The 13518-nt window shown below is 34.2% G+C and overlaps 1 protein-coding gene and 1 long non-coding RNA gene across 2 annotated transcripts; one reads left to right on the top strand and one right to left on the bottom strand.

The window, feature by feature from the left end:
• Window positions 1-940: 940 nt before the first annotated feature.
• Window positions 941-4305, top strand: LOC111986748 (protein FAR1-RELATED SEQUENCE 5). The gene is made up of 4 exons (XM_024018429.2): window positions 941-2911; window positions 3052-3135; window positions 4103-4171; window positions 4276-4305. Exons 1-4 carry the CDS (start codon window positions 941-943, stop codon window positions 4303-4305), a joined length of 2154 nt encoding a protein of 717 aa, XP_023874197.2.
• Window positions 4306-4794: 489 nt separating this feature from the next.
• On the bottom strand, window positions 4795-8240 carry LOC111986778 (uncharacterized). Its single transcript, XR_010625443.1, has 2 exons — window positions 7515-8240; window positions 4795-5270 (listed from the first exon to the last, which is right to left on the bottom strand). It is a non-coding gene; the product is annotated as an uncharacterized LOC111986778 (long non-coding RNA).
• Window positions 8241-13518: the final 5278 nt, after the last annotated feature.

Raw genomic sequence — 13518 nt, 5'->3', positions numbered from 1 at the left:
GGTTTTCAAGGCTCCACATAGTGGAAGGTATCATGGAACTTAGCTTATTAGAGTCTAGTGAGAGATATCTTAAGAGAGGCATATTACCCAAGCATGATGGTATGGAACCAAAAAGCATATTTCGGCTTAGAACTAGTTGACCCAAGTTCTTCATTCCACAAAGGTCAGTTGAAATGGTTCCCTATAGATTATTGTATTGAACTTCCAACCTTTGTAACTTAACTAGCCTTCCTAATGCAGAGGGTATAGGTCCAATGAACTCATTGCTGTTTAGGTACAAGTCTACCAAATTGCTCAAATTACCAATTCCTGGGGTAATCTTGCTCTTAATCTGGCTAGCAGAAGCATCAATTTTCTCTAGAGAAGTGGAGAGATTCCCAAGGGAGGCAGAATGGAGGTCATTCAGTGGATTAGATTGTATACCCAAAATTTTCAAATATTTGCAGAGAGTCAAAAAAGCTAGATTCTGGAAAAGGTTCACTAGTGAAGTTGTTATACCCCAAGTTGAGCAATTGGATTTGTTCCAAATTACCAAGGGTCTTTGGTACATAACCAGTGAATAAGTTGCCACTAATATCTAGAACAGTAAGTTTATATGGGGTAGATAGAAAAGAAAACCATATCAAATTTATTTACATGTTTTTATTTACATGCACATCAATTCATTTACATGTTTTTTTTTTTTTTTTTTCCATATGCAAATTTATTTTCCTAATCTGCTTAATTTTTTTATTTATTTATTTTTATTTTTTATTTTTTTATTCAAAAGGAGGCTCAAGTAGTACCTACTCATGGAAGCCCAAAAAAATCAAGCACTGCAATAGACGCTCCAAAAATTGGCATGAAATTTGATTGTGATGATAGTGCATATGAATTTTACAAAGATTATGCCCACCGAATTGGCTTCAGTGTACGGAAACAATTTATAAAGAGAGGAAACATGGGACAAGTCATAAGGAGAACATTTTGTTGCTCAAAAGAGGGTGAACGAGGTGTTGACAAACGCCAAGAACAGGTACATTTTCATCGCCCAATCTCCCGAGTAGGTTGTTTAGCACAAATGGTATGTCAACTTCAAAAAGATGGTATGTTAGAAGTTGTTTCTTTTCATGAACAACATAATCATGAGTTTGCTCCTTCACCAATGAAACATATGTTAAGATCAAAAAGAAAAATTGCACCTGCTCAAAAAGCTATTGCAAATGATGCAGAGAAGTCTGGAATATCAATAAAACAAACTATAGATTTATTGAGCATGCAAGTTGGTGGTCATGAAAATCTTGGTTTTTTAGATTATGACTATAAAAATCATGTACATCGTGAGAGGAGAAAGGCTTTGAAGAAAGGTGATGCTCGTGCTGTGATGGAATACTTTCATAATATGCAATTAGAAGATCCATCTTACTTTTATTCAGTACAAGTTGATGATGATGGTCTAATATTGAACATATTTTGGGCTGATGCTAGATCAATAGTTGATTATGGCCACTTTGGAGATGTTTTGTGTTTTGATACAACTTATAGGACAAATCAATATGATCGACCATTTGCTCCATTCATCGGGGTTAATCATCACAAACAAACAACCATATTTGGTGCAGCTTTACTTTATGATGAAACCATAGAGTCATTTACGTGGTTGTTTAAAACTTTTTTGAGTGCAATGTCAGGGAAGCAGCCAAAAACTATACTTACAGATCAGTCTGCTGCAATGGCTAAGGCAATAGAAGAGGTATTTGTTGAATCAAATCATCGTTTATGTGTATGGCATATTTATCAAAATGCTGCTAAGAAACTAAGTCATGTATTTAATTCATCAAAGCAATTTGTAGCTGATTTGGGCAATTGTATGTATGATTATGAAGATGAAGATGAATGGCTAGTTGCATGGAATAATATGCTTGAGAAATATGATCTTACTAATAATAAATGGTTGTGTGGGATATTTGATCTAAAAGAAAAATGGGCCATGGTATATGGTCGACATATGTTTACTGCTGATATGAAAAGCACCCAACGTAGTGAATCAATGAACAATGTGTTGAAGAAATACTTGAAATCGAAATATAATTTGCTTACTTTTTTGGGACATTACTCTAGAGTTTTGGCTGATAGGAGACGTCAAGAACTACAAGCTGAGTTCAAAATGAGGCAGACAACACCAGTTTTACAACTTGATGTAGAGATATTGAGACATGCTGTAAAGTTGTACACTCCAAAAATGTTCAAAATGTTTCAAGATGAATATATGAAGATGGGGGATTGTACAATTTTCAAGGTTAGTAAATCTGACACTATCATTGAATACAAAGTTAAATATTGGCAAAAAACTCAAGAGCACCTAGTTAAATATGAAATCTCAACAACTAATGTTCAGTGCAGTTGCATGAAGTTCAGCTTTGTAGGAATTCTTTGTGTCCATGCTTTGAAGGTTCTTGACAAAAAAAACATTAAGATACTTCCAACTCATTATATATTGAAAAGATGGACACAAGATGCAAAGGTTGGTTCTATCAAGAACTATCATGGTGTTGATATTAAAGGTAATGCTCAAGAGTCATTGGGAAAGCGTTACTCTCATTTATGCCACAATTTTCGTGAAGTTTCCATACTTGCAGCAGAGTCTGAGATAATGTATGATTATGCCAAAAGATGTTCTGACACATTATTGAAGGATTTGCAAGAAATGAGGAAAAAATGTTATTCCCTTAGCATGGAGGATCAGACAGAGGTCCATGATGAAGTTGTTCTTGGGGATGTTTTACAAGGTGATAATGGATGCCAATCCTATGAGGGAATAACTTTTCAAGATATACGTGGGATTAAAACAAAAGCTACTGTTGGACGTCCAAAATCAAGGTTGAAAGGTGTGTTAGAACGGCCAAGAAATCCTAAATCTCAAAGAAAAAAGGCATGTGAGTCAAGACAAGTTCAATCACTTGGATGCCTAAATAAAGTAAGATATGCTATATTGCACTATAATATATGAATCTATATGTCTATAAATTTATTTTAAGTTTATGTGACAATTATTCTTTGCAAATGTTATAGGCCAATTCCTCAGTTGACATTAATTCTCTTGAAGAACATAGTAATGTTGAACAAGTTTCACAGTTGGTGGATAATTTCACTCAGGTATGAATCTTTGGGTTTGAGTTTTCAAGTTTCACAATAAATGGAATTAGATTTATTTGAATTTTGAAATTGTTTAGGAGTCACTTGTGTTTTGGATTGTGAATAAACAAGGCTTAGATAGAGCTACTTATACTTAAGTCTAGATTTCATCTCCTAAAACAAGGCTTAGATAGTCGCTTGTGTTTTGGATATCAGCTTCATATGTACCCAAGCTATCATGGGGGTTAAATTACTCCTTTTTGGGTGGGCTTGGGGCTCAGGCTATATGGCTTTTATCCATTCCCTATCTCAACTTACATAACAAAAAAGTTGAGAGAATCAATTTCATTTACTTTGTTTTTACTTCATTTGCAGCTCTTTACTTTTTTCCTTTCTTTACATGTTCAGTGATATTGTGATATGGAATCTTCTCGATTTGCATTTTTTAACATGGTAAATAGGCATTCAGTGATGTTGTAATGTGGAATCTTCTCGATTTGCAACGTATAACATGGTTAATAGGCATTCAGTCGCTACACTTTCTGTTTTGGATCAATCTTGTTAGTTGTTATAACCTCTTAATTCCAGTGACTAACTTGTCAACTAACAAAACACATAAAGCAATCATTACAAAATGAATAAACAAATAATTACCATAAAAGAAAATTCAGAACAAGTGATGAGGTTATTGTTTATGAAGTCCTTGAACAGCATTGCCAAATGGTGATTGTCTAAACCTAATTAAAGATTTGTTTGAACATGTAGTTTACCCATTGTTTTCCTTGTTATCTTTGCTGAATGGTGAAAAGGCTTGCATCCCATACCATTTTAGTCTATTCTTCTACGAGTAACACATTATTTTTTTAGCCATTTGATAGATAATAATTTAAGAAGTTCCACAATTTTAGTAAGGTTTGGTTTTCTTTTTCATAGGAAATAATAAGATAAACATGTCATTGACGTAAATTTGTTAACATATAAAATGTAGGAATCTGTCTTTTGTAGTCATTTGGTTGGACAAGACTATGTTGTTGGACAAATTGTTGAGACAAATCAGGTACGCATATTCTTTGTGATTTTTGCTACAACTTGAACCTATATTTTTCTTAAGGTTTTTTTTTTTTTTCATACTTATATTTATGTTTGGTGGCATATTTGCAGGTTTCAGTAGCTCTTGATGATAATTTATAATCCTTGAAGAGTACCATATTGGAGACTTTTTGAATTATATTTTTGTAGAGCATGTCTTATTTGGCAAGCTAGTCAATATTTTTGGACAATTTTTTGCACAGCTAATGGACAATATATGGCACATACAAATGACAGCTAGCGGACAACAACATATTAGACAATTTGTTGGAAATAGTATCTAACAATTTTTGTAACTAATGAAGCTACTCAAACATGTTAGGTTTTATATTTGCATGTATGAGTAGCTTTTAGTTAGGCACTAGTGGTATATGTAATGGAAGTGTACTTTTCTATTTGTAAATATTTTTAAAAGCAATGTAAATGTATATTTCTATATGTTAAGATCCATATGCGCATGGTTGAATATTATGTAATGGAAAAGTTTTGTATATGCCTTTTGTGTTTCATTCTATAGAATCTATAAACTAGAACAAAGTGGTATATTACAAAAGCTTTATGACTTTTCAAATTGCAAGTCATGTTTGCAACTTCTTCAAAAAAAGTGCATATTTTATTGAACTGGTAAAAATAGATAGGGACAAATTACTTGTAGGCAATCCAAAGCCAAGTACAATTACCAAAACAAGCTACCCAAGGTTAACAAGAATACAAGCAATTACAAGCCAACAGGCCAAGACAAATTCCAAAACAAACTACTAAAAGGAAGTCAAAAGGCTATTCAACAACATTTTAGCCAATCTCTAGTGCAAACTTGCGGCAATATCTCCCACTTTTAGCATAATTCACCATTCGGCAGAGGTGCAAAATTGAGGCAAATATCTCCCAATTTTCAAAGATGATATTTGCATTATGGCTTAAGTTGTGCTCATCTCTAAGAAATCAGCCAACGCACGTTACATATACAAAGTTCAACGGAAATAACTTGTCTTCTCCTTCATTTTCAGTTCCAGGTTTTCTTTTCGTTTCTTCTGCTTACCCTTGCTTACATCCGTCCCTCCCATTCCCTAATGTTGAAATAATCATGATAAAAAAAAAAAAAAAATTAAACATCTTATAAATGCAAACATTACATGATATGACATATATGCTAAAAAAGAATAAATATAATAAGGCCAATGGTGAATACAATTTTCAAACATTACTTATCGAGGGATGAGAGTAATATGAGAGCTTCTATACCATAGTATTTTTGTTTGGATTAGCTATTCCCTTTACAAAATACAGTTAAATCACATGTACATGTCCAATAGCCCATGGTTTTTTTTTTTTTTGGATAATGGGGATTATATATAAATGAACCAGCAGCACTCAAAGTTGTAACATTACAAAGTCTATTACAAAGTTTAGTGCAAAATTTCACAAAGGAAAATCCAATAATGTCATTTTACACATTATGGTTCTTGATTAGTGTTTTTCTTAAGTTTGATTTAGACTTTAATCTATTCAAAGAAACTTATTTTATCATTTACGAAGAAAAAAAGAAATTTTGAAATTTATACCACCTTTAAGCCTTTATAGACATCTAGCATCACCAATATTCAAAATCTCAATTACGACAATTGATTAGACAAAATAACATGACTTAGCACCTTTAAGCCTTTGACAATCGTGAACATAATACATTAAACAATGTTTTTCTTAACAGCTTGTATCTCCCAGCTTGGTATTTACTTTCCATAACAAAGGCTGCAAACCTAAGAGCTACTATTAAGAAAAAGTGCAGCAACTTCGCCTTTCAAAATACAAAGTACAAAGCTTCACAAATTGACAGATAAAAGACTACAGATTTCAACTAAGCCATCCAAACGTAACAGCCAATTGCATTTTGGTTCCCCATTGAATCATTGCATAGAAAGCGCATAATGCAATTACATACAATACAATTTTTTTTTTTTTTTTTTTATCAAAGTACTAATTAAAACATCACAATTTTGATGCCTACCCACAAACTATGAAAATTCACATTCTACTTGAGCATGAGTTTAAACTTTGAAACCATTCTCCCAAGTCTGCTCTGAATTATGCAGTAACTGGGGGTATTGGTGCATCATTTCTGCTTTAACAGGAGAATGTAAAATCCTTCCCAAATACCCAAAATATCAGTATCAGTTATAAACCTTACTCCGCAACAATATCAATCAATGTTCTTTGCCATTAGATCTATCTTATACCCTACATTCATCAAAACAAAATTAATAAAAGAGATTCCATTCACATTCCCATTCCCAATCACTCCAATCCACTACTGTTTCCTCACAGATAACTTAATCATTCCTACTTAACCATCTCCAAATCCACTCAACAATACTCATAAACACTAATTGACAACAAAAAATCAACAGCGTCTCAATAATTTTTTATATTTATCAATAATTATCAATAACAGCAATCAGATTCCTCTCAAAAACTCAACATTTCCAACTATTTCCACACATTCAATCACACCATCAAAGCAACAACACAGGCTCAGATCTCTACGTATTAAAGAAAACCCAATACACAAAATTGAAAAACTAAAACAAAAAAACAACATACCCCTTGGATCCTCTTGCCAGTTACAGGACACTTGGGCCCACTTGCCCTCTTCTTTGTGGTCTGGTACACTAGCTTCCCTCCTAATACACCCCAAAATCATAACAACAATAAAACCAATCAGAAAAAACAAAACCAAATCTTTCACATACACACACTACAATCATTATATTCAAAAAATAAATAAATAAAAAATTCCATAACCCAATAAAATTGAGAACAAATTAAAGTTAAAAGGGTTTTTACCAGGGGTTTTGACGACGCGATGTTGGTTGGATTTGGTGGCGTAGCTGTGCCGCTTGCGGTAGCGCCAATAGAGAGAGAAGGGATTTGATCTATCTATTGTTTCCGATGGTAATGCTCCCTCGAAGTGTTCGACGAAATGCCTGAACCATGCTCTCTCTCACAACAACAACCTTTTGTTCTTGCTCTCGCCTCCTAGTCTCGCCAAAGTCTCGGCCCCAGTCTCGTTCCCTGCCTTCCGTTGTCTTTGTTACCGATTCGAGAAGAAGAAGAAAGAGGAGGAAAACGGTACAGGCACATACACAGCTCGTGTCTTCGAGTTTCGTGGCGGCGAAGGAGAGCTGTGGTGGTGGTTTTTTGGGGTTTCAGAAGTTCAAACTTTGAAAATGAATCACAAACAATGAACAATAATGAAAATAACAAAACCACGCATAAAAAATTAAAAATCTCAAATCTGTTAATGGAAAACAAACCTCAAAAAAGGTTGGGCAGTTGTTTGTCTTTGTCTTCGTCATAGAGATTACTGCGAACGAAATCATACATCTTCGTCATGGAGGTAACTGCGAAAAGAATCGTCTTTGTCTTTGTCATAGATATAACCCGCAAAAATAATTATCTTCATCACACAGGGATTGCCACAAAAAGAAGGCTTTGGAGGGGTCGTTCTCGGCGGTGACAGTGTTGGTGGGGGATGGGAACGGCAGAATGAGAGTGGTTTGGAGGGAGTAGCACCAATAGAGAGAGAAGGGATTTGATCTATCTATTGTTTCCGATGGTAATGCTCCCTCGAAGTGTTCGACGAAATGCCTGAACCATGCTCTCTCTCACAACAACAACCTTTTGTTCTTGCTCTCGCCTCCTAGTCTCGCCAAACTCTCGGCCCCAATCTCGTTCCCTGCCTTCCGTTGTCTTTGTTACCGATTCGAGAAGAAGAAGAAAGAGGAGGAAAACGGTGCAAGCACATACACAGCTCGTGTCTTCGAGTTTCGTGGCGGCGAAGGAGAGCTGTGGTGGTGGTTTTTTGGGGTTTCAGAGGCCGCCTGGGTTCGTGAGGAGGTGTGTGAAGTGGGATAGTGAAGAGGGGAATTTGGCTTTGGAGGGTGAGATTTTGGAGAGAGAAAGGACAGAGTGTTTGTTCAGGTGATGATGGTGAGAATTTTTTTTTTTTAATAAAAAAATATATGGAAAAGTGGTATAACGTTTGAGTTAATGGGAGTTACTTCTTGAATTTCAGCTTTAGTGGGTTGGACAGGTGTCATGCTCTGATGCAGACACATCACAGGTTGGAGAGAGTTCCTGCAATCCAGGTTGCAGAGAAACTTTCTTCTTGTTATTATTAGGGTTTAGGCCCATTAAAATTTTAAAATAATTTTAATGGGATGAGTGACATACTGACATCATTGATTTGAACTGTGGAAAACAGAAAATAATCGGGAAAGAAAGAAAAGGAAAAAGAAATGCTTCTTTCCCCCTCCTTTTTTTTGTGGATGTGGTTAGATATGGCAGAGAGGAAATCTGGATTGTGAGCTCAAATTGTTAGCCATAAGATCTTGGGTTGATGAGGGATACATATCTATTACGGTAGGCTACATATTGGAATTGTGAGATCGAGTTATGGAAACGGGTCAGTTTAGGCCACGGGTACAAAGCTGAGTCCTCCCTCACTCCTGAGCACAAAGGAGGTCACGTGGCATGAACAGCCAAGGTCTTGACATGGCAGATGTTGTGTTAGTTGACGTGGCAATGATATGACACTACTATGAACAAGGCATTGTCAAAGGTTTTGTGTTGACATGGCTGCTAAGTAATGTGGTAATCAGGCTAATGTGGCCTTATCAAGTAACGACATGTGACAATTAGTGTTGGTTGGTTGTATGGGAATTGGAGTGCTTAAAGACGACTAGCTTTATCAAGTAATGACACGAGAAAATCGGTGTTGGTGTATGTGAGTGTGTAAAGGTGAGAGTGGCCAGTGCCGCAATTCATGTGGAAAAATGCTATCATCACAAAAATTTACATAAATTTTGTCACAATTTGTTGTGTAAATTTTTATAGTCGAGCAAATGTAACGTGCCGATGGTGTGTTAAGGCAAATGATTTGACTTCCAAAAAGTTGTGGTAGCAGATGAGAGTGCATGAACCCTTGAATTGTGGTGTTGTTTAGATAGACTGACCTATTTGATGATGTAAAACTGAGTTTGGTGATCATTTAGGACAAAAAAATGACTAGTAGTGGTGTGTGAAGGGCTAGGACGAATCCATCCACAAAGGACATGTGGGGATGGTTTTAAAGAGCATTTGTTGTGTTGCTTAGGTAGAGAAAAACACCAAGAAGATTCTTAGGAGGTGTTTGGCTGTGTTATTTAAACAACAGTTTTCGTTGTTAATTTAAACAACACAAATGTATTTTTATAATACTTTTTCACTCACATGTATTTTACAATATTTAAACAACATTACTAGGATAACATTACCAGGATAACATTACCAGGACAACATTACCAAACGGTGGCTTTAATAGCAAGAAAATAAAGGAGAAAGAAAAAAAAGTTATGGACAAAGTTTAACTACAAAATTAGTTGTAATGTTGTCCTATTAAAGCCACCGTTTGGTAATATTGACATGTCTATTAAAGACACTTTTTCACCCACACGTATTTTTAACCGTTGAATTGTTTGTTCTTTACTCTCTTAATACACATGTCAAATTTTGTGTAAATCAGATATTATTTACTATATGATCTATAAGTTTATATTTTATGTATAATTTTAAATTACAAAAAACTTGCAATTTAAACAATTTATCAATGACATATGTGGGGTCCGTGGGCCTGATAGCCTCGGCCCATCTTATAGCGGGCCCAAGGCCCATGCCGAGGAGCGCAAGCTATTTATGAGGAGAAGGGGGGAAGCCCAGTCTCCTGGATCCACGCCGAGGATACCTTGTCCTCGGCCTGACAAAAGTGATTTCAGGGAGTGGCTAACCCCAAAGTAAGCTGTCACTCTCGCATTTAATGCGCTCAACTAACCCTCCTGGCCGCATTAATGGGGAGGTAACCCCTTGGCAGGATAACGTTGATCAGAGTGAGCCACTTAAGTACCGATAAGAGCCTGAACCATGCTCTCTCTCACAACAACAACCTTTTGTTCTTGCTCTCGCCTCCTAGTCTCGCCAAAGTCTCGGCCCCAGTCTCGTTCCCTGCCTTCCGTTGTCTTTGTTACCGATTTGAGAAGAAGAAGAAAGAGGAGGAAAACGGTACAGGCACATACACAGCTCGTGTCTTCGAGTTTCGTGGCGGCGAAGGAGAGCTGTGGTGGTGGTTTTTTGGGGTTTCAGAGGCCGCCTGGGTTCGTGAGGAGGTGTGTGAAGTGGGATAGTGAAGAGGGGAATTTGGCTTTGGAGGGTGAGATTTTTGAGAGAGGAAGGACAGAGTGTTTGTTCAGGTGATGATGGTGAGAAATTTTTTTTTTTAATAAAAAAATATATAGAAAAGTGGTATAACGTTTGAGTTAACGGGAGTTACTCCTTGAATTTCAGCTTTAGTAGGTTGGACAGGTGTCCCGCTCTGATGCAGACACATCACAGGTTGAAGAGAGTTCCTGCAATCCAGGTTGCAGAGAAACTTTCTTCTTTCGATAGGAGATTCGATATTAGCTTCAAAGAACATGTAAGACCAATCTGTTTGGAAGACATGGCCGACATTGAACCAAGTCTGTACCATCAAGAATAGATAAGTAAAATGACTTTTTTTGATTACCGTGTACTAATAAAGACTATAAAGTGGTTGATGCGTCTAATTTTCCAAGTCATGTGCTTTGAAGAACTCTGGCCAGAGCACGAAAAACGAAGTCAATAAACAAAGGTGTCAAATCAAACATTAATCAATCCTATTACTTCAGAGGAAGTCTCCAGCAATTGTTGCTTTTGTTCTTTTCGTTTCTCTTCATCTTTTTACAAAGTCCGGTTCTGTTTCTGTTTTTCAACGGTCTTAAAAGTACTCCCTTTTGGTTTTACATTTCAAGAAGAACGTCCATCTTTACACGTGGGTCACGTTACCTTTATATATTCTTTATATTAGTAAAATTTTAAAATAATTAAATATTAATAGTCATATTATTTTTTTAAATTTATATTTTTATAGATTAAAATAATACATAAAAAAATAAGTTTATTGATAAAATAGTAAGTAACATTCAATTAGTATGAAAATTGACCTGTATATTAAGAACATATAAAATATGTAATCTAATAATAAGATTTTAAAAATATGAATTTAATAACAAATTATTGGATGATGTAATATTACTTAGAGTTACGTTAGAAGTAACTTGAACTATATATATTATATATAATATATAAAGCTAGAGTTGAGAAAATTCAATTATTTTCAAAATTAGATTCTAATAGTTGTTTAATTTTGCACCATGTGTCATATACTTGTATCTAAGTTATTTGAAAAATTTTATTTCTAAGTGAGTTAATGATGTGCAAAAAAAAAAAAAAAGTGTTATATAAATAAACCTTCAAAAACCCAAAAAAAAAGATAAAAAGAGTAAAATAATGTGTATATAAAAAAAAAAAAAAAAAACAAAAAAAGAGGAGAAAGTAAACTCATGTATATATTTCTGGCTTAAAAAATATGTAACTCTTATACTTGATATAATTTGAACCTATATATATGTGTAATTATGATTTTTTTTTAATTGTACCATGCATATGCATGAGTTATACGCTAGTTAATATAACATATAGAGAATTAGAGACATATTTAACCCAAATGGCATAAGCCTAATATGTATGAGCTCAATTATATTAATTATATTAAACACTAATTTTTTTTCATCATTATTCAATGCAGGATTTCATTTCACACGTGTATACCCAACAATCTCCTCTTCACATATGAGTCTATGCAACTCTGTGTGATCGTTTTTGTAGGGTTTATAGGCCTTGCCTTGTGCAATATACCATCCCCTCTCCATTTGCAAAAGGGACCTCAATAACCTTAACCTTATCATCATTGTTGCACATCACCAGGATTTCTAATACCATTTGTTGGGGAGATAAACACTATTAAGATACTACCTAAGTAGTTAATATAACATATAGAGACATACTTAACCCAAAAGACCTAATAAGCCTAATGGGTATGAGATCAACTATAATATATTAACCACTCAATCTTCTTATCATTACACCCAAAAATAATTTATGCACATTGTGTGTGTAAGTATAATAAGGTGTGTGGACTAATTTTTACTCAAAATTTTATAGTTAGTGTAGTTAGGTTCGTTGGGCTTTCGCCCTGTTTATGTTTACTTGTACTGCCCATGGTTGTAAAAACACTCTTATATTAACTTGTAGTACACTTATGTGTCTCCTGAATAAAAAGTACCTCCATACAATTTATTCTTGAGAAATACAATACAAATATTTAGTATTTCTAGAGTATTTGTATAAGTGTTTTATAATAGAAAAATGATTAAGTTTTAGCCAATTAAATTTAAAATTTAAAGACAACATGCCATGCAAAGTTGTGTTAAGATTCATAGTTGCTATAGTAATTGTGTAAATTTATACTAACACTACTCATTTTGCATTTAAGATTTTAGAATTTTTACGTATTCTAAGAATAAAAGAAAAAAGTGGATGATGGTTGGTGTGTGTATGAATTAAGAGAAACAATTAAAAAATATCAAGAAAAATTGATATCTTTATAAAATGTAATGTAAAATAGATAATTTGATGTGGGTTATTTTGAAAAGTGAGTATATAAAATAGAAAAAAATATGTTCTTATACTAAAATAGACCAAAAAAAAAAAAATGCACGAGTTGATGTGAATGCTTAATATTAACAATTTATTCTCTACAGTGGAGATGTGCAAAAAATGCCCTTGATATGCCAACCACCAAACTAGCTCTACTGGGCGTGCATTATTTCATGAGTCATTGTGAGTTGGGAATAATTTTTAGGTACTCTCGGTACATAATATGTTTGACAAATTAAAACTTATCAAATGTCAAAGGTCCATGTATTTGTAGATCGAGCAATGTACTCCTGAATTCATCTATGGTTAATCTAGGATTAGTTAAAGTCTTATTTAATATAAAAATCCTACATCGGATTCACTGTAACACAAGTACTTAATAACAATATGTAATCGTTAAGGATTTTTACATTGTAGTCATAGGTCATCGGGCTGAACTACATAAATTATTGTGTGCTCTTTTTTTTTTTTTTTTTTACAATATTTACATAATTTATCAAATTTAATAAATTCATTTTTTGTTGTACACATATTGGATTGTTAAGTACTTAATTGACCTTTTAAATTTTTTTATAGTATATATATTTAAAAAATACTTCTTCACCGTACTCCCAAAAGACAAACTTAATTAATGTATATTATCAATAAAACAGAGATGACCAAGCAGCTGATATCACTCTCGTAGCCATTGCTTATTTCAATGATGTC

The sequence above is a fragment of the Quercus suber genome, unplaced genomic scaffold, assembly GCF_002906115.3.
Source record: "Quercus suber isolate HL8 unplaced genomic scaffold, Cork oak 2.0 scaffold_578, whole genome shotgun sequence".
NCBI classification, from domain to species: domain Eukaryota; kingdom Viridiplantae; phylum Streptophyta; class Magnoliopsida; order Fagales; family Fagaceae; genus Quercus; species Quercus suber.
Note: the sequence above shows the minus strand (reverse complement) of the source record. Positions and strands in the feature narration are given on the sequence as shown.